General features: G+C 58.6%; 1 protein-coding gene across 5 annotated transcripts; it reads left to right on the top strand.

Annotated features, from left to right (window-relative positions):
• The first annotated feature begins 115 nt into the window (after positions 1-115).
• On the top strand, positions 116-18,059 carry HAUS7 (HAUS augmin like complex subunit 7). Of its 5 annotated transcripts, XM_082446182.1 has the most exons (11): positions 299-566; positions 1,261-1,376; positions 4,047-4,185; positions 5,193-5,260; positions 7,567-7,628; positions 10,764-10,855; positions 11,274-11,432; positions 11,547-11,643; positions 12,090-12,314; positions 13,299-13,413; positions 17,860-18,059. In XM_082446182.1, the coding sequence occupies exons 3-11, from the start codon at positions 4,121-4,123 to the stop codon at positions 17,928-17,930; spliced, it is 954 nt and encodes a 317-aa protein (XP_082302308.1). In that variant the 5' UTR covers positions 299-566; positions 1,261-1,376; positions 4,047-4,120; the 3' UTR covers positions 17,931-18,059. The 5 variants fall into 5 exon arrangements, with proteins under 5 accessions (XP_082302310.1, XP_082302309.1, XP_082302307.1 ...); XM_082446181.1 differs by lacking the exons at positions 299-566; positions 4,047-4,185 and adding an exon at positions 132-275; XM_082446185.1 differs by lacking the exon at positions 4,047-4,185 and having other exon boundaries at positions 302-566.
• Positions 18,060-20,006: the final 1,947 nt, after the last annotated feature.

The raw sequence follows: 20,006 nt of genomic DNA, 5'->3' as shown, positions 1-20,006 counted from the left end.
GCCCAGGGGAAAGGCGCATTGGGGGAGGGGTGGGCCGCGTCTCCGGGCCACTCCCGGGCCACTCCCGGGCCCCGGCGCAGGCGGGTGGGCGGGAGGAGCACCGGCTGGCACTTGATTGGCATCTGGGCCGGCCAGTCAGCCCGGGGCGTGGGGGCGGGGCGCGGCTCCGAGCGCGAAACATGGCCTGGCTGGGTGCTGGCGGCGGCGGCGGCTACGACGAGGAGGGCGACGATAGCGTGTTCAAGGCGGCGGTGGAGGTCTTCGCGAAGCTGAAGGTGCTGCGGGGCCGAGGAGCCGCCCCGGGGCGGCTGGGGCCGGGCGGCGGGGCGGGCAGGGCCTGCTGCGGAAGTCGGCGGCGCCGGGCGCACCGCCCCAGTCGCCGCTGCAGGCTGCGCCCTGTGTCCTGCTGCGCGGGAAGGCTTGTGGGGCGTCCGTCTCGGCTCCTTGGGCGGCCCCAGGCCTTCATTCTCGCTGTCTCCACGGCCCATGCCTGGTACTTCAGGCAGGCGCCGTGCGCGTACCGCACCTGAACTTCTGTCGCTGCAAGGCCCGGCCGGGCGCGCGGAGTGAGTGCAGGGGCGGGCGGCGGGGGTCGGGGGCCACAGGCCCGGGACTCGAGGAGCTCGCGGGGTCCGGGGGAGACAGATGGGCGGGGTCCATGCCTCCCCCTCCGTGTCAGCGGCCAATCCCCGTGACAGCGGTGGTGAGGAGGCCCGCCCCGCGAGGTCAGGCAGCGGTCCGGGGACCGCTACCCGCGCTCCCCTCCCCTCTCCCACCCCGTCCCGGCTCTCCCCTCTCCCACCCCGTCCCGGCTCTCCCCTTATCCCCTCTCCTCTCCCCCCCGCCCCGCGACACCTCCCTCCTGTCCGCGATCGGCCCCGTCGACCCTTTCCCGACCCTTTCCCTTTGCTCCCACAGCCTGGAGCCGGGATCGGAATCTCTCCGAAGCCCCTAGTTGCTACCAAGTCAAACTACCGCTTGCGCTCCGAGGGGGGCGTCCGTAAAGGAGGCGGAGTGGCGGGTGGCCGGAGCCGCGGATGAGGGGGAGTGAACTCTGGGCGCGATCGACAGCGCTGCCAGTGTGCCGGGCGCGCCCGGCGGGGGGTGGGGTGGGGTGTGTGTGACCCGCCTGGTGGGTGCTGGGCGGCCGGGAACGTGCGTGAACGGAGGTGCGCTGAGAGCGTGATTGCAGATGTGCGTTTCAGCCCTTCGCTGATGTTGGCTTTCTAAAGCTTCCTGGCTTTCCCTTTCCTTGCTTAGGACCTCAGCTGCCCCTTCCTCCAGGGTCTTTATATCACAGAACCAAAGACCATTCAGGAACTGCTGTGTAGCCCCTCGAAGTACCGCCTGGAAATCCTGGAGTGGATGTGTGCACGGTAACAGCCTGGTTTCTTCCTCCCCCACCCCTGGGGTACACGGGCACCACTCAACCCACGGGGGGAAGGTGGGGTTTGTTCTTTATCTGAGGAGCTGCCCTCCATCCCCGGTCACTGTGAGAGCCTCTGCTTAGATAAGAAGTGAAGCCATGCTCAGATCTGGGGAGAAAGTGCCCTGGGCAGTGCTTCAGCTCGTCTGTTTGCCGCCTCACAGAAGCTGAGCTTGGTTTCTGAGCGTTTTTTCTTGCTGTAACTACTAGTTTCAGAGCTGGCAGGGACCTGGGAAATGATGTACTTCAGTCCTTTCATTTTCAGACTGGGAAGCTGAGGGTCAGGCTGGAGTCGAGAACTGTCTCAGGTCTTGCCACCGAGGAGTGGCAGGCAGGGCCAAGACCCCATTTCCCAGTCCTTTGGGTCAAGGTGCAGCTGGGTGTGTGTGCCTGGCACCGTGCAAGGGAAGCAAAGCCTGCCCAGGTGTCTGCATGTCACACATACTCCTATACAGCCTTCAAAGACCCAGCTCACACGTCCTGTCTCCTTTTAAGAAGTCTCCAGTTCCCAGGGCAAAACGTATTCCTCCTTCCTCTGGACACCCACAGCCTTTTGAGCGCACCCCTGCCAGAGCCCTCAGCCTGTTGGTTGGGTCTTGGCCTGCTGTCCTGTCTGGCTCTGCAGAGCACTGGGAGCTGCTGGAGGGCAGGCACCAGGTGGGACCCCCACCCCGGCCATCAGCCCCAGGTCGCGGTGCAGCGTTGCACATACTTGAGACATGCTCCGGGCTGTGGGGTGACAAGCAGGCGCACAGACACATGCTTACCGGGCTGCCACTCCCGGTGCCTCAGACACGGATGGGTGTCCTCAAGGAGCTGGGACTTCAGTGGCCACAGAGGCTCAGGCACCGATCCCAGTGTTGGGTGCACCTCTGCGGTCTTGAGTGCTGTGGATGTTGGCAGGGAGGAGGTGGCATTTGATCTGGGAGGGAATGAGTCATGGCGGGCACTCGTTTCCACAGGAGCGGGGAGTCAAGGTGTGGGAGGGAGAGCCGGGCAGCAGTGGCCTGAATGGCAGCCCAGGGCAGCTCATGTGGAGCCTTCCAAGCCACGTGAAGGCCTTTGAACTTTATGCTCTGGGCAGGACGGGTACGGGACCAGGGGAGTGACATACTGAAACTGGCATTTTTGGCAGGGTGACTTGGGAGTCCTGTGGTGGATGGATTTGGAGGGGAGAGGCTGGAGGCAGGGAGACCAATACGGAGGCTGCTGCAACAGCCCTGGGAAAAGATGGCAGGAGCCTGGCTTGGAATGGCAATGGCTCTCATGACAGGCACTGTTGGCCCTGGAGGTACCAGCGTCTGGTCCAGGAACCTGGGAGGAGAGATAGTAGTGGGGATGGCCTGGGCTAGTTCGGGGATCTTGAACACGCTCCCAGGAGGAGGGAGGCCAGACTCAGGTCTTAGAGAGGCTCTCATGGGAGGGAGCCCAGAGTTGCCTGGCCCACGTGGAAGCTGGGGACTGGGTCCCTCTGCTGGCCAGAGGGGGCATGGGTGAGAGCCTCTGGCTGCAGTCCTCAAATGCTTTTAGTGCTTTTTTAAATACAAGAAACAGAATCCTTTTAAGAAGCAACCAGGGAATGTCCAGTTGCTTTTTATGATCCCAAGCTGGCAAAAGTGCCGTAGGCCTTTCGATGGCCAGAGGATTGCACAGAGTCCAGTTTCTCCCAATTTCCTGCTGGCTTCTTTGCACGTGACTTCACCACTTCAGCCTCCTTCAGGGCCACCTATTCACCCCTGTCTGGGCGGAACCTGGAAACTGCACGCAGCATTGGCTGGGGGGCTGGGCGTGGTGGCCCTTGGGGTCCTCTATGCCCAGCTGGCCCTCAGCACGGGCGGGGCAGAGCTGTGGGGCTCCTAGATTGCTGAGTTTAAGGCGCATGGTTTCCTTGGCTCCCGAAGAGCTGTACTTGAGTTCAGGGCCTTGAGCACCGTTAGTTTCTGCCCTGCTCCCTGCTGCTTCAGGAAAATCAACTTTAATGAAAGCCCTTTCTGAGTGAGGTCGCTTAGGCTTTCGGGGATTTATTCTTTAGCGTGTTGAAGTGGTTTGCTGAGGTCCAGCCTGACGGATCACTGAGTGCTCTCTGCTCTCTGGTGCTTTGTGAGTGGGAATGTTGCCTGGCAGCCAGGCCCAGGGCCAGCCTCCCAGCTTTTCACACGGCGGGGGCTCCTCCTCCCGCCCCTTCTGGCCCAGCCCTCTTTGGCAGAACGGGTGGCTGCCCCGCCCCCTCTTCCCTGCAGTCCTGCAAGGGAAGGGGGGCTGGTGCCTCAGGTCGGGTCAGGGTGGCTCCACTAGCTGCCAGGGCCCCAGCATAGTTGGGGCAGGTGTGACCTGGGATGCAGGCGTTTGGAGGCATGGCCCCAGGGAAGCAGCAGTGAGCCTTTTCCACCGAACACCAAACACCAACCCTGCCCTCTCCCACCATGATGAGTGAGTCAGCAGGTCGCTGGGGCTGAGGCTTGGTCCCCCACACTGCCATAGCAGGGCGGGGTCCTGGCCCCAGTCATCCTGGGGCTCCCTGGCAAGCAGCTGCAGCGAAGTTCCCATGGCCTCGGTGCTGTGCCAGGCCTGGAGCTTGGGGCTGGGACGCGGTGCTCAGACTGTGCCCCTCTCGTTGAAGAGACCCAGTGAGAGACCTGTGCTGTGTGTTGCTTGTGACGCCTGCCGGTATATTGCACCCCTTACTGCCTTTGGATGTGGTCTGTGTCTGGAAATGGTTCTGCCCATCAGCTTGGCATCTTAAGGCAAGACGCTTACAGGTGGCCACCGTCCCGTTTATCTGTGTGGTATCATCAAGGCTGGGGCTCCACCAAGCCAAGGGGGACAGCTGGGATTGCTGTGACCCCAGAGCCCATGCTAGGAGCCCTCGAATGGCTCAAAGCTGTGACCTGGGGTAGCACCATCTCCTGTTGACTATGTTAGTTTAAAAACATTCCCTCTGTTGAAAGAGCTAAGCACGGGCATTTACTAATGGCAGATTGTTCTGTGACAAGGGGCTGTGGTCATCCATTCGTTAATGCCCACTGGCCACCATTTCAGTGCTGGCTGCCATGTTAGGGCCTAGAAATAACAGAACAGAAAGTCAGCTCCTGGCCTCGGTGAGCCTGAAGTCTGGGAGGTGAGAGCGCAGTGGAAAGACAGCTCCCAGGCCCCGCAGTGACGGAGGGATGCCAAGCTGGCTGCAGGCATGTCCAGCCCGCCCCTGGCTTCCCTGGGGCGGTGATGTCAGCCGTGGCGTGGGCTTCATGGGATGAGCTGGAGCCAGCTCGGTGTGCTTGGCTTGGGCGGGAAGAAAGCGCTGCAGGCGGAGAAGGGCAGACACACACGTAGCGGTGCGAGAGGGGGCCCAAGCCAGGCCTGCAAGGACGCCAGAGCAGGGAGGGCCTTTTCGGACGTCCTCCAAACAGACCTGCGCCATGATTTCAAGAAAAGCCAGCCCCTGGGTTCCTCCTGATAGAGAGCTTAGCGCTCTGAGGAATTCAGTGTTCTCTCTTGGGCAGTCATTTCATCTCTTTTATTGTGAGAATTTTAATTTCAGTATTCAAATTCACATTTCTGAGGTAAACTTTCAGAAATATTTTGGTTTTTTGTTTCCCTGATAATTTATGGAGTTGAAGTCACATAAGGTTACCCATTTGAAGGTGAGTGTTCCAGTGGCATTTAGCGCCTAGGCACAAAGCTTCGCTTTTGAGAGCATGTGTAAGGGGGGGTGTGAGGGGCCCCTGCAGCCCACTCGGGCCTGACTGGTCTTGCTCTTTCCCTGCAGGGTCTGTCCCTCCTGGCAAGACAGGTTCAGCTCACCTAAGGGGGCCTCAGCCGAGGTGAAGATCCAAGGTGGGTCTCCGCTGGGGGAGTCTGGTGCTGAACGGTGGATTCGGGGCCATTCTCACCGACGCCACCGGGGGTCCGTCCACGTTGCGCCGGTGTGTGTGCGTGCACGCCACACGAGGCACTCCTGGGGGCACGCTGGGCAGCTCTCTGTGGGTCTGTGGGCCTTATCTTGGAACTGCTTCTTTTTGATCCTTTTTTGGCAGAAACTGTCCTTAACCCGGCAATGAACGTTAGGTAAAGGGGAGCGTACTGCAGTCCTCAAGATGGTGGCTGGCTCTTCGCCCACACAGCAGTGTTTCCAAAGGTCCATCCTTCCACGGGCCTGTATTCCCACCCCCCGCAACCCCAGGGTGGGTGAGCTGGACCCCAGATTCCTGATCCGTGCCGCTGCTGGCACTGCCAAGTTAGTTATCTGGGGACAGTTGTCCCCGAGGCTGAAATGGGCCAGAAGAACAGGGGTTGTGTCCTGGAGCCTGCGGGGCTGGCCTGGGGGCCGGCCTGGGCTGCACAGAGGCGCTGCCCTTCCCCCTAGCGCTGTCATGTCCGGCACTTTCCTCCTGATGGGACCGTGCTGAGGCTGGGCGAGCCTGGTCATCAAGCCACACCTGAATCCTCTAACACACGTGCGCGCACAGGTGCCGACCCTGGCCCTTGCCGCTCCCGGCCTCAGTTTCCTCTTCTGTAAAGCGTGGTGCTCAGCCTTGCCGCCCCATGGGAGTGCGCTGAGTGCAGAACGCTTGTGAAAGAGTGTAATTGGGAGAAACCGGGACAGGTAGGGGGTTAGAAGTCACAGCTTCACGTGGCAGGTATTTATGGAGCACCCACTATGCGCCCGGCACTGTTGTAGGTGCTGGCGCTGCAGCAGTGAATCAGTCGTGCTGCTGTCACGGAGCTCGCTTGCTAGCTGGGAGAGACAGGCGACGCGCAGAAGGCGGCAGACTTCTCAGTGTATCAGATGGTGAGAAGCGCCGTAAGCAAGCCAGGTGAAGGCAAGGTGGTGCTCGGGTGGGTTGGGAGAGGGGTGGAGCTGTTGACACAAGATGGCTGGGGAAGGCCTCTGTTTAAAAAAACAGAGCCGTGCAGGAAGGGAGGAAGTGAGCCAGGCAGGTATCAGGAAGATTAGTGTTCAGGGCAAGAGAACAGCGAGCGCAAGGGGCCTGAGGTAGGCTTGTGTGTGGCTGGCAGCTTGGAGGAACAGCCAGCAGGCCGGGGTGGCTGACGTAGAGTGTAGAGTGAGGGCAAGGGGTGGGATGAGGTCAGAGGGGCCACGGGGCCAGATCAGGCCAGGCCTTGTGGGCCGCAGAAGGATGTTGGCCTTTATTCTGAGGAGGGCTGCAGCCTGCCTTTGGGTTTAACAGGGCACGGGTCCAGCCACGCTGAGACTCGGATGTGGGCTAAGTGAGAGGGGGGCCAGGGGGTCCGCAAGGATTTGGGGTGAAGGGATGTGGCCTGAGCCCGTGCGCTTGGGGGTATAACTGGCATTTGTACCGTGTCTCCAGGATGACTGATGCTTTCACATAGATGCTCTGCTTGCTTCTAGCGCCAAACCTTCCAAAGCAGATGCGTGTTCTGCCACTGAGGCATATGAGGGCGGGAGCTGTGAGGGGTAAGGGCATTGCTGCAGGGCTGGGGGGAGGGGGTATGGAGCTAGCATTGGCCCCAGGCTTTCTGGCTCCAGGTCCTGGCCTTTCTTTGTACACCAGATGGTTACTCAGAAAATGCCCAGGGCTCCCTGGAAGACGTGGCCGAGCATTCCTTGCACCACACAGGGACTCAGTTTCCCAATCTGTGAAATGAAAGAGTTGCCACCTCCTAGGGTTGCCAGCAAAATGAAGGGACATGATGGTATGAAAGGTGTGTAGGAGATTGACAAATGTGAGACGGTTCCTTTTGCTTTGGCTTGGCGAGGTCTCTGAAACGGTGGCACACAGCATGTTTGGAAGGTTCCCTGGCCTCTGTGGGCTCCTCAGGCAGCTGGCTGGCTTCTGCTAGAAGCAAGAGTTCCCTATATGGAAGAGCATTGAATGCGACCTCTTATTTCAGGTGAGGAAACTGGCCCCCTGAGAAGGGCAGTGACTGGGTATAGGTCACACAGCAAGAGGCACTCCTGGCACCTGCGGTGTCCGCCACCTGTGTCCTCGCTTTACCTGGGTCTTCCAGGCGCAGCCCGGCCTCACGGGTGCTGGGCCTGCTGGCGCTAGAGCAGGAGCACCCTTACCAGGGAAGCGCTCGGCACCCTGCATGGGTGTGTGGTGTCCTTGCCTGTTTGGGTGGGTGTCTGCGGTAACTGGATCCTTGTGTTCCAACAGAGATGGTGAAACTGGGCCATGAGCTGATGTTGTGTGGGCTGGATGACCACGAGCTCCTGAAGGTAAGAGAAGGCCCTCTGTCCCCATGGGCCGGGGGCCTCGGTGACGCTGAGGTGGGCATGGGAGGGCTTTCTTCCCTCAGGCCCAGGAGCTAGCACCCACAGTCCCCGCTTCTCAGCCCCCTGGGGCAGGAACCCATAGGATTCCTTTGGGTAGACCCCAGCCATCCCTAGGGCCGAGAGGGGTGGGTGGCTGAGGAGGCCGAGAAGGATCTTTGGCTTCTGATGACCAAAGGGACAGAGAGCACATCCTGTCCTTGGTGGATGACTTCATACACACCGACGCCATGGTAAGTACTTTACATGCCAGTAATTGTCACACCCACACTTGGCAGGAGGTACTGGTCTTAGCCCCATCTCATGGGGAAGGTGACAGACAAGTCTCTCAAGGTTACCCAGTGACAGAGCCTGGCCTCAAACCCAGGCTTCTGGCTCCTGAGCCCATGCACTTTCCCCCATGTGCTGCCCACCCGTGGGTTTCCATGCAGAGGCAGGCCTAATCCACCCCCATATCAGTCAAAGAAACCCTGCCACCTACCCTTAAAACTTAATATTTGAAAGAATTATTTTCACATTTTGGCTATTACAAACAACGCTGTGACTGTTCTTTATACGTTTTTGACAGAAGACATGTTTTCAGTTCTCTTGGGTATATAGCTAGGAGCGGAATTGTTTAACTTTTTGAATTTTTCGAATATGTTTAACTTTTTGAGAAACCGCCAAACTGTTTTCCAAAGTGGCTGCGCCACTTTACATCCTCACCAGCAATTGTAGGAGGGTTCCAGTTTCTCCACATCCTCACCAACACTTGTCATTGTAGCACTTGTTATTATCTTTTTGATACCAGCCATCCTGGTGGGTGTGAAGGGCTATCTCATTGCGGTTTTGATTTGCATTTCCCTGATGACTAATGATGTTGAACATCTTTTCATGTGCTTATTAGCCATTTATATATCTTTTTTGGAGAAAAGTCTCTATTCACTTCTTTTGCCCACTTTTTAATTGGGTTATTTGTCTTTTTATTATTGAGTTGTAAGAATTCTTTATATATCCTGGATATAAGTCACATCAAATACTTGATTTACAAATATTTTCTCCCATTCTGTGGATTGTCTTTTCACTTTCTCGATGTGTCCTTTGGAGCACAAAAGTTTTTAGCATTGTTGAAATTCCAATTTATCTATTTTTCTTTTGTTGCTTGTGCTTTTGGTTTCATATATAAGAATCTATTGCCAAATCTAGTCATTAAGATTGACACCTGTGTTTTCTTCTAAGAGTTTTATAGTTTTAGCTCTTATATTTAGGTCTTTGACCCATTCTGAGTTAGACTTATGTGTGGTGTAAGGTATGTATCCAACTTCATTCTTTTGCATGTGGCTGTCCAGTTTTCCCAGCACCATTGAAAAGACCTTGGTGGCATCCTTGTGGAAAATCAATTAACGTAGAAGTGAGGGTTTATTTCTGGATTCTCCATTCTATTCCATTGATTTATATGTCAGTACCACACTGCCTTGATTACTGCACCTTTGTAGTAAATTGTGACATGTGAATCCTCCAACTTTGCTCTTTTTTAAGGTTGTTTTGGCTATTAGGGGTCCCTTGAATTTGCATATGAACTTTAGAATCAGCTTGTCAGTTTGTGCAAAAAATCCAATTGGGATTTTGATGAAGATTGTGTTGAATCTGTAGATCACTTTGGCAAGTATTGCCATCAACCATATTAAGTCTTTCTATCCTTGAGCATGGGCTGTCTTTCCACGTATTTAGGTTTTCTTTAATTTTTCTTAAGAGATGTTTTGTAGCTTTCAGTGTACAGGCTGTGAGGGGCACTTACCCTTTCCTGGGCTTGGGGGGGTCTCCTGGAGCCGGGTCTGCTGAGGAGGGGACGGCACGCAGCCCTGGCCGCTGGTCAAGGCTTTGTGAGATCCTGAGTGGCACTTGGTTTCATGTTTCGGCCCAGGCTTTCCGCTGTCTAGACAGTGTCCCACCTCCCACCTCCTATTCCCAGGCTGCCCCTCAGGTGTATCATTCAGGCTCAGTGTTGTTTGGGCAGGTTGGGAGAATGACTCAACAAGAGGTAGTGATGAGCAGCCAGTGGCAGGCCGAGGGCAAGGAGATGGAGATGCCAGAAGCTTCCAGAGGCACTGGTCCTGTCAACGTGGCTACGCAGCCGAGAGCCAGGCTTGCCGGGGGTGCCAGGCAGCCTCAGCCATGAGACTCGTGAACGGGGAACTGAGCTGCAAACATGATAGCAGAATGTGGCCCTGTCCCCAGATCTGCTCCCCACACGGGGCTGCCCGGCCTGAGATGCCACTAGGAGCCTCTCAGCCCTCTCCCTCTCAGCCCACTTTATTTATTTATTTATTTATTTATTTATTTATTTTAAACATCTTTATTGGAGTATAATTGCTTTACAGTGGTGTGTTAGTTTCTGCTTTATAACAAAGTGAATCAGCTATACATATACATATATCCCCACATCTCCTCCCTCTTGCGTCTCCCTCCCACCCTCCCTATCCCATCCCTCTAGGTGGTCACAAAGCACCGAACTCTCAGCCCACTTTAAATGCAGGTGCTTCTTGGAGGGCTTTATACTAAGTCACCAGTGGCGCTGGCTGAGCGCATCACTCTGGTGCGTTCCTCAGAATAGCGGTGTGTCAGGGCAGGCCAGTGAGGAGCTCGAGCGGAGAGCCGGGCCCAGCTTGCCTCCCAGCATCCTTGCTTGCGCAGGGCTCTCTGGAGCAGGCTGGGCCTCTCAGGTTGTATTTACATCATGGGGATCATCCGCGAGCCTCCTCCCCTTTCTGGAAGGAGGAAGGAGTTGAGCTCCTGGCCGGACAGCTCCCTGCTGGGAGACCCGGCCGCCTTTGGGGTAGGGGCTGAGTCAGCTGCCGCTTGGGAAGCCTGGCTGTAAGGCCTGGCTGCTTGCCGCCCCTTGGGGACGAGTCCTTGTTCCCCGCAAGGAGTGGATTCGGCACAGGCCACAGCCACGGCCTGTCTTGCTGTGCCAGGGGCCCCAAGCCAGTCCACGACGCTGCTGGGTAGGGGGCAGGTTGCTAGTGGCCCGGCGGGGCCAGCTGCGGGCTGGGGGCACGTGGCATGCCTGGCTAGTGAGTGCATGTGGCCTTCCCTGCCCAGGGCCGGGCCTGTGCCCAGAAGCAGCTGCGCTTCATGGACCAGCTGCTGGACGTGGTCCGGAGCCTGACTGTCAGAGGCTCCAGCTGCCTCAGGTAAAGGCTCGGGACGGGCCCTCCCTGGAACGGCCGGTGGGTGCCCTTGGTCCTCCATCTGGAGCTGGCGGGGCTAGGGGCCCAGCCCCGGGCACATCTCCGGCTGGGGCTCCGCTCCCCGCTCCCGTAGAGGCGGCTGCTCCCTGGCCCGGGAGCTGTGGGCCGCAAGCCTAGGCAGGAAGCCCCACCCCACGCCGGGGTGCCGCCCGAGGTGCCAGGCTGTCGGCATGAAGGTGTGGTGCGGGCCTCGGAGAACAGGGGCTGCCCCCGGCGGAGGGCGGGCACCCGCGGTGTCTCCGCACGTGGGTGGGCTCTCGGAGACCAGAGGAGATGCCTTCTCCTGGCCTGTGCGCCCGGTCTCGTCTGGCCTCTTGGGTCTCTGGCCGGTGATGGCGCGGCCGTGGGGCTGCCTTTGCAGCGTGAAGGAGCACTTCGAGGACACCAGGGAGAAGAATGAGGTGCTGCTGGGGGAGTTCTTCTTGAGCCCCCGCCTGCGGACGCTCCTGAGCCCCGAGCGTGACGCGTGGCCCCTGGGCGTGCAGCCACCTCTCGACAAGCAGAGCAACGCCTGGCAGAGGTACACGCCCTGCTCCGTCTGTTACCTGGGACAGAGCCTTCTGTGCGTGGCCCACAGGTGCCCCAGTGCCCGTGATGGCACAGGGCAGAAGTGTGCCCCCTTCTCTCCCTGCAGGGCCAGCCCCTCCATCGAGTCAGAGGAGGACACGGTGGCAGAGCTGGCCAGGCAGCTGCAGGAGAGCGCCTCGAAGCTGCAGTCGCTCAGGGTGGAGGTGAGGTGCCGGCCGTAGGGGCGGCAGGGGCCCCGCTACGTGTCCTAAGGCGAGGCACGTCGCCCACCCCAGCCTCAGACACCCCGTCTTTACGATGAGTGTGTCGGGAGGCCTGAGCGAGCTGGTGGGTGCCCACCAGCTTCTAGAACGTGATGGGTGCTCAGGCTCCGTGAGGGCAGGAGTGGGGAGGCTTTTTGAGGAGTGGACAGGACCGTCCTCGGGTGGGCTTTCGGCATGTGACCCTCCCCGCAGCCCTGGGCCCAGCCTCATTACTGAGGTCGTGAGGTGGACGTTGAGGCCCATGCAGGCCTCTGGTCTTCTGTCTGCCTCCCAGTCTGCGGAAGCATGGAGTGGGCGGCAGGCCCCGCCCACAAAGGGGGTTAGGGACCTGGCGCCCCGTGACAGGCAGGGCAGCCTCAAGGGACCCTCCGCCTCTGGCTTTGCAGTACTTTGCGCAGCACAAGCAAGGAGCCGCTGTGGGCGGGGCCGACGCCAGCACCCTAGACCAGAAGCTGCGCCTGGTCATCTCTGACTTCCGGCAGCTCATCGTGGCTTTCCTGCAAGTCTATGACGATGAGCTGGGAGAGTGCTGCCAGCGCCCAGGCCCCAACCCCCGCCCGTGCGGCCCCATCGTCCAGGCCGTGTACCAGACTCTGACCTCATGCAGCCAAGTAAGCGTCACCCTCACCCCTCCCTCTCCCTCCCAGGTGCCGCTCTAGCCCCCAGTGAGGGACCTCAGGGCTTGGACAGGCTTGGACTCCCTGCGAGTGGGTGGCACGCTGAGCTCTGGGCTCCGGGCCCCCAGGCCTCAGTCTGGGGCTTTGGGCGGGTTGGGGCAGGCACTTCTCGCGGTGCCATGGAGGGGATGAGGGCTGATGGGGATGTCCCCCTGTGGGTCCCCCTGCACTTCAGGAGGGTGCCAACTGAGCCAAGACCCCGGGTGCAGAAGAGGCTTGTGCACGGCCTGCACTGGGTCCCAGCTGAACATGGGAGGCCCTCGCCCCGCCTCCAGCTTCTGTCCCTGTACTGGCCTCGCTCTGCCTTCACAAAACTCCCAAATGTATCACAGCCTGTTCATTCTTGTGTGGCCAAGAACTATGCCAGACAGATAGACAGATGTTTGCCTGTCTGTGCCCTTGACCCGGTTCAGATAGATGAGAAAAAGTGGCCTCACGCTGCTGCGCTGACTACATCAGTATTGACTCAGGTCCCCAGAGGCTGGCCTGGAATGCTAGGTTTGGTTATGATTGTGAGTACAGTTGCCATGCATGGAACTCTGGCATTGGCTCAGGGCTTCCATGATGCTGGCCTTGGTTTTTTAACAAAAAAGCTCCTAGACTTCCAAACCTCTGACCAGCTTGTCCTTTGCGATTCTACCAACAGGCTGAGTTAGGGCACAGTCCTCTCCCATCAGAAATGCCCTTTTACCTTGGGACAGTGTTCTTCCCACCGTGACCCTGGCTTTGCGTGGCCTCAGTGTGGGATGGGGTCCATGATAGCGTGGCGTCCCCGCCGGGCCAGTGGGGAGGGAGTTAGGCTGGGGAGCTCTGATGGGTGATATTTGGCATCAACCTGGGTGGGAAGCAGGACACGCCTTCTGTGGGTCAGACCACCAGCACTCAAGCCCACAAGTCCCCTCCCTCCCTCCCTCCCAGCTGTTGAAAGCGGTCGTGGAGGTCACTGACACCTCGGTGAAAGCCGTGCAGATGGCGAAGCAGCAGCAGGGCAAGCAGATCTGTTGGGGCAGCGACAATTCCGTGATGAGTCTAGGTATGTGGTCACCACCTCTCTGTGGCTGTGGCCACCCGTTTGGTGGTCAGGGGCAGGGCCTTCGCGGTACACCTTGGCTTAGCGCCTGCCGCCTTCTGTGCTTGACCCGCATCTGGGGACTGGCCCCTTACTTTTTTCCTTCTTTTTCCAATGCTTAAGGTTTTCCTTCCCTTGAAAACGCTTCTGACAGATTATAAAATAAAAACATTAATTGTAGGAAATTGGGATAATGTGAAGACGTGCAGAGGTAAACTAAAAACGTTGCATAATGTGGTGGTCCAGAGATGGTCGGTGTTAATATTTTGGTCTATTTCCCTCTATTCCATTTCCTCTCATCATTTTTTATTTCTTTGTGCAAGGTGAGTAGAATTACAACATGTGTACACTATTATATTCTTTCCCTTGGATCTCATTTTAAGCGTTTCCCCATGTTCTCGAAGTCACATTTTTAATCATCAAACACTTCCTTTCAGGCATTTGCTATAATTTACTTAACATTTTCTACTACTGACCCTGTAGGTCATTTTCAGTTTTATACACATGATGCTGTCGCAGGATTTACAATAGTGACAAATGGAAACAATCCGAGGTTTTACCCTTGGGTAATGCTTGGGTAAATAGTGGTATATGAATATGGTGGGACAGTATTTGTTGTTTCAAAACTTGGTTACAGTGACATGAGCAAATGTGTATCGTGTAATGTTAAAAGGAAAATGCAGGTTAAAAACGAAATATACAGTATGATTTCACTTATCTAAAGGGAAAAAAATGTAGAAGAATCCCTTGTAGGAGTTCAGCTAGAACATGGACGTTGGTTTGCTCTGTGTTGGAATCAGAGGTGTTTTAGTTCATTTACTCTTTCTTCGTCCTGCTCTGCAGCCTTCACATATTCCCCAGTGAACATGTATCACGCAGAGGATTTCTCCCCTGATTGTCAATGTTTAAAAAAGGTTGCAGTGAACATGTTTCGACATTTGTGCTTCCGTCCTGAGGCGGGGTTCCCGCCGTCGTGTCGGTGAGGCCAGGCTTCTCACTGTTGTGAGGCCAGCGGTCTCCATCTGACTGATCCTCGTCAGCGCTGGCTTTGAACCTTCCAACCTTTCTGCTGTTGGAAAGGGGCAAAGTTGTATCTGAATTTAATTTTAAACTTTTTTTCTGAGTAAGTCTATTTTTCTTATGTAAAAAAACACTCAGAAAAGGTTTTTGTTGTTGTTGTTCTTTTGTGATAAGAAAAATAGCCTTTTCTCTCTCTGAGTCTTAGAGAAAAGTGAAAAGTTGGATATTTCCCCTTCAATCCAGTTCCAATGACTTTAAAGCCAGTACTTGTGTAACCACAACCCCGGCTAAGAAACAGAACACGCCTCGCACGCTAGAGACTCGCACCGCCTCTGCCTGCCCGCAGCGAAGCGCTGTCCTCGCCCGCGGAGAATCCTCTCCCTGTGCTCCCACCGCCCACATGGGCGTCTGTGATCTGCTGACATCCGTCAGCACGTAGCTGAGGCCCTTGCACGGTCCCCTCTCTCTTCCACTCTCCCACCTCTCTTGCCCTTTGGCTTCTGGCAGTCTGATGATAGTGTGTCTTGGTGAGGGTCGCTTTGCGTTTCTCTCATTTGGAGTTTTTTGAGCTCCTTGGGTATGTAGCTTCATGTTTCTCGTCCACACTCGGCCAGGTGGCTGGCGACCCTTCCTCCGCACTTCCTGTTGCTCCCACCCTCTTAGAGGCTGAGCAGAGGCGCCGGCTCAGGGCCTTCTCAGGTCTCTCCTGGGTGCCCGCGCCACCCCGGGCGTGCGCGTGGCCTTCTAGATTCCCAGGACTGTCAGAGCTCTGCAGAGCCCTCGTGGGCATCTCATTTCCCATCCTCTCCTTCTGCGCCTTCTGGTTGGTCTACTGTTTGCCCCAACTCTCCTCCACCGCCTGAGGCAGCGGCGACTCCAGCATTTGCCTGTCAGTCCCCCCCCACCCAATGCACCCCCAAGGACTGGCTTCAGGCCACATAGCCCCAAGCCCTCCCTTGGGGAGCTGTCTGCGTGAACTCGCTGGGCTTCTCGCCGCTCTTGGCCTCGCACACACACTCGCCACTTGTATCCCTGGGCACCCAGGAGTGCCTCTCCTTTCTGACTGAACTGCAGCAGAAGCCTCCATTTAAACATCCATCCTAACGTTTATCCTCGTCGCCCCTGTTGCTGTGACTCTCACCCCTGTGCTTGCAGCCCATGCCCTCATTAGTATATGAATGACCACGAGTGCTCTCCACGGCGTGCCACCTGCCCCGTGCTCACAGGACAGCGGCAGCCTTCGCCTTTCCCGTCTAAGCTGTGTGAACCCCTCCGCTTCCCCTCTGTGTTGTGCCTGCAGAGAAGTGTCTGCTTGCCCTGGATTCCAGAGAGTCTTGAGGGCAAGCGCCTCACCAAAGGGGGCAGCGCCCTTTTCCCGTCCAGCCCTCCAGCCCAGCTGTGGTCAGTGTCGCTTCCTCATTTTGTTTGAGACTCGTTCTTGGGCTATAGACACAGCAGAGAAATGATCCCTGGCAACTCCACACCAGGGGCCAGTTGGAAGGGCCTTGGCGTTTCCCTTGTGTCTACCTGAGAGAGTAAGGGCCTTGGTCTCTGCGACCTCGGGCCTGCCACTGTGGGAGGTCCGTGTGTCTGTGCTACTTCACCTCCCGGTATAAGAAGCTAGGCCACCGATCTGGGTGCCAGTAGCCAGGCTATGTTGGTCGCACGTCCCCATGCCTGAAGTGAGGGGCTTGAGTGAGGGGACCGGGTGCGCCTGCAGGGCTGCCGCCCAGAGCCGTGGCCTCGAGTGTGTGGGCGGGGCCTTGGCGATGTGGGTGGGCAGCTGGTCCCATCGTCATTCATCAGTCACCCGTCATTCATCAGTCACCGGGTCGACTGGGCGGACCCAAAGCCCCTTCTGCCTCCCAGGCCATCAAAATATCAATGCATTTTGAAAACAAACAGGTTTCTGGAAGCAGGAAAGTCCATGGAGGCAATTCGCTGGATGCGGTGGGGGGAGAAAGCTGCAACCAAGAGGACAGCCCGAAGGAGCAGTGCGGGGGCCAGGCTGCCTGGTGGAACCACCATAGTCCCAGGGCTGTGTGGCCGGCAGTCCCAGGGAGGGGACAGTGGCAGGTGGGCTGGAAGCAGAGGGCGTAAGCAGAGCAGGTCTGTACAGATTGGCGCTCCCAGGGAGGCTAGCCTGCTCTTCTGTGAGGAAAATGATTGACATGAATGGCAAGCTCGGGCTCCTGACACGGCTGGTGGCCAGGTGAAACCCACCTCTTTCTGGCCTCTGAGGGTCCATGGCGTGAGGGCTGGTCCCTGCCTGCTCCTGCTGCCCAGGCCTCCTCTCCCCAGCCTGGACCAACACCACAGAAGAGAGAAGAAAGGCCTGGAAAAGTAGGCCTAATGGGTCATTCAGATAAGAACTTTCCAACCAAGTTGAATTAACATAGTATCTTGTCCAAACATACCTAGGAAACTAGGAAGAACCAACAAGGGGAAACGCAAGCAGACAGTCTTAGGAGTTAAGAATGGTTGTCAGAGTGTTCAGGAAAACCATGCAAAGAGTAGAAAACGGATGAGGCAACAAATCTTGCGAATAGAGAGAAAAGGGGCAGATAAACAAAACGAGGACAAAGAAAAGCAGCACAGAGGCCTGATGCAGAGGAAGGAAGGGAGGAGGGGGACGGAGGTCGCAGAGCTGAGGGCTGAGTACAGAGAAGATGGACCCCGAAGACGCATCCCCAGGCCTAGTCTCCTGCAATCTGGAGTAGCAGGGACGCAGCAGCAGGGCCCAGGCTTCCAGAGACAACAGGACCCAGCCAAGCCCTGAGCCAAGAGAAGGCAAGGCAGCAACGAGGGCCTGGAACAAAGGAGAGACGTGTGAGCCGAGGACGCGCCCAGGGTCAGGGGAGCCCCACGAGCAGAGCGGGGCTGGGGCATCTAGAGGTTGGGAAAACCTGAGGATTTAGTAAAGGCAAATGACACCCCCAAATCCTATCTGCGGAGAGATGTGATCGTCCCCAGAGGGAGTGTCGATGGTGAGTAGGGAGGGTGGCTGAGGCCCACCGCGTGATTCCTGACTTCAGAGTCACCCTCGGGGTGGGCGCGACCAAATGCCAGTTGCTGACGTTGCCGTGTGGGAGGGCAGAGGTCGGGTGGGCACCGGTTGCTGGGCTGCCTAAAATCCACACAGCATCAAGATCAGAACAGCCTCTCGCTCCTGGGCTCTGGGGAGAGGGCTGGGCAGGGACGTGGCCAAGCGAGTGGACCCCGGCCGGCGCTCGGCCTGGCGCCCACGGGGGCTTCCAGCCATGCTCACCAGCCCCTGGCCCCCTTCACAGCTCCTGGCTTGGGGGGGGGGGGGCTGGGGCCTGAGGAAGGCCAGTGGAGAGACGGGCTGGGAAGCGCTGGATTGACTTTGCTGTTTTCTTTTCTCTGCAGCCATCAGAATGGAAGGGGTAACCTGGAAATACAAGGTCTTCAGCAACGGCCTGCCCAATGGCCTGCAGTAGCCCGCATGTTCCCGGGGCTGCCCTCCGCATGCTCCGTGCCTTCAGCGACTGGGGTGGGGTGTGACGAGGGGCCGAGGGTGGGGCGGGGCCGTGTGAGCTGGGGACAAAAGAAAGCTCAGGTTCTAACAAGTTGCCGCCAGCCTACTTTTTTTTTTTTGTAACATCTTTCTTGAAGTATAATTGCTTTACAATGGTGTGTTAGTTTCTGTTGCATCACAAAGTGAATCCTGGCCCTCATCTGTGCGGCCTGGGCTGCTTAGTTGTCTGCCCCATCCTGCCTGTCCCTCGAGCCGCCGCCACTGCCTGTTAAGCTCGGCGATGCCTCGTCACCGCCTCTGGCTGAATGCCGCCTGAGCTCCCCGCCCGGCCCCTGCCCTGCTCCGCTGCCTGCCCTGGGGCCGGCCTTGCGGATGCCCGGTGAGGTCTCCTTGCTGCCCCACGGCCTGGCTGCCGGCACCCACTGCGTCTGCATCGCGGCCACTGGAACGGGTGCTTCCTCCTTCCTCCCCGGGTCACCCGGCACTGGCCTGGGGGATTTCTGCCAGTGGCCTGGCTGGCTGGCCAGGAAGCTGTTCTCTGTATCTCCGTGAGCAGGGCGCCCTTCACAGCCACCTCCCTCCCTTCCGGCGCGGGAGTGGGCACAGCTCGTGGGGCCCCGCCTCCCTCAGCCCGGCGTCAGGCGGAGGGGTGGGGCCTCCCTCAGCGCTTGGTCGCCCGCCTCGCTTGTGCCCACGCTCTCCTGCCGCTGCATCCGCACCTTCGTTTCCCCAAGGCCCCTGTGGCTGCTGCAGACAAGGAGGCTCCAGGGCCTGGGCGCCGGCCCCCCCCCCCCCCGCCTGGGCTGCCGGAGCCCCCGGGCCTGGTCCCCTGCCTGCCTGGGGCATCCCCCAGATGGCTGCCGCGGGAGGTGGGAGGGCGGGCAGGCCCCCGGGCGCCACAGTCCAGGTTCACTGACAGCTCTACAGACCAGGGGCCTCTGGAGGATCTGCGGCAGGAGACTGGGCCTGTGAGCGCCCACGGCCAAGTGCTGGCATGTCCTGCCCCGGGAGGAGGTCCTGGGGATGATGTCACCCGCTTCCTGGATCACGGAGGGCCTTCCCATTCCCCTCCTGTGCTGACTGTGCCCTTCACCCTTGACTGAGCCATTCGGGCTGGGAAAGCCCCGAGCCTGGGGCCTGAGGGGCTGGGGCTGTGGGCGCCTCCGGGCCGCCCCCGCCCCCGCGCTCACAGGGCTCGGTGGAGGGCTGCTCCGCCTGCCTTTTTCCCTTGCTCCTTCCCTGGCAGCCTCCGCTAAAGGCTCCTGAGAAGTTCTGGGTCGTTATATCCCATTGCTGGTGGAGGGCGAGCCCGCACCAAGGCCTGCCCTTACAGCCCACTTCAGCTTCACGAGGGGCGGCCAGCTCCCCAGTGGCGGGGGGAGCTGTGCCTTGGAGATGCCCCTGAGGGAGATGCCCCAGCCTGGGGCTGGGTGTTGAACCTAAGTCAGACTGGGAGGCAGGGCTGGGCGGAGGGCTCGGGCTTCCTCCTCGCGCCTGTGACAACACGTTCCTTCGGCCTGGGCTGCGCTGCTCGCTCGTCGTTGGGAGCCCGCCTGCGGCCCAGAAGCCGGATTTCTGATCTGTAAACGCGGGGCGTGTGTCCCAGGGGCTGTGGGCGAGCGAGGGGGCCGCGAGCCGGCCGCACAGGTCCTGCAGCCTCAGGCCTCCTGGTTGCCCAACAGGCGGCTGGGGGTGGGCCGTGGCCACAGATTAAAGGCCGCTCGGAGCAGCCTGCATGGAGACAGGTGCCCAACAGCCCAGAAGCCGAGCTGCGCCCCCTCCCGGTAAGCCAGCATGGCAGCTGCCGGCGGCCCGGAGACAGGCGGGGGGCCGGGTTGGGGCCAGCACCCGCGTGCCAGGGCACAGGCCAAGCCAGGGAGGCTGGGGATCCCCGTGAGGGCTTTCTCAGGTGCCTGCTTGTGCGCGTCCGGGCAGCCGACCCCAGGGGTGCGTACCTGGGGTGCTGTGCCTGAGGCTCCCGGCCACTGTGTGTCAGTGACCATACCGTCTTGGGCTGCACCTCCCCAAGTCCCCAGTG

This window comes from Balaenoptera physalus (genome assembly GCF_965194825.1).
Source record: "Balaenoptera physalus genome assembly, chromosome: X".
Taxonomy (NCBI): Eukaryota; Metazoa; Chordata; class Mammalia; order Artiodactyla; family Balaenopteridae; genus Balaenoptera; species Balaenoptera physalus.
The sequence above is the reverse complement of the archived record's forward strand: the minus strand, read 5'-3'. Positions and strand labels throughout refer to the sequence as shown.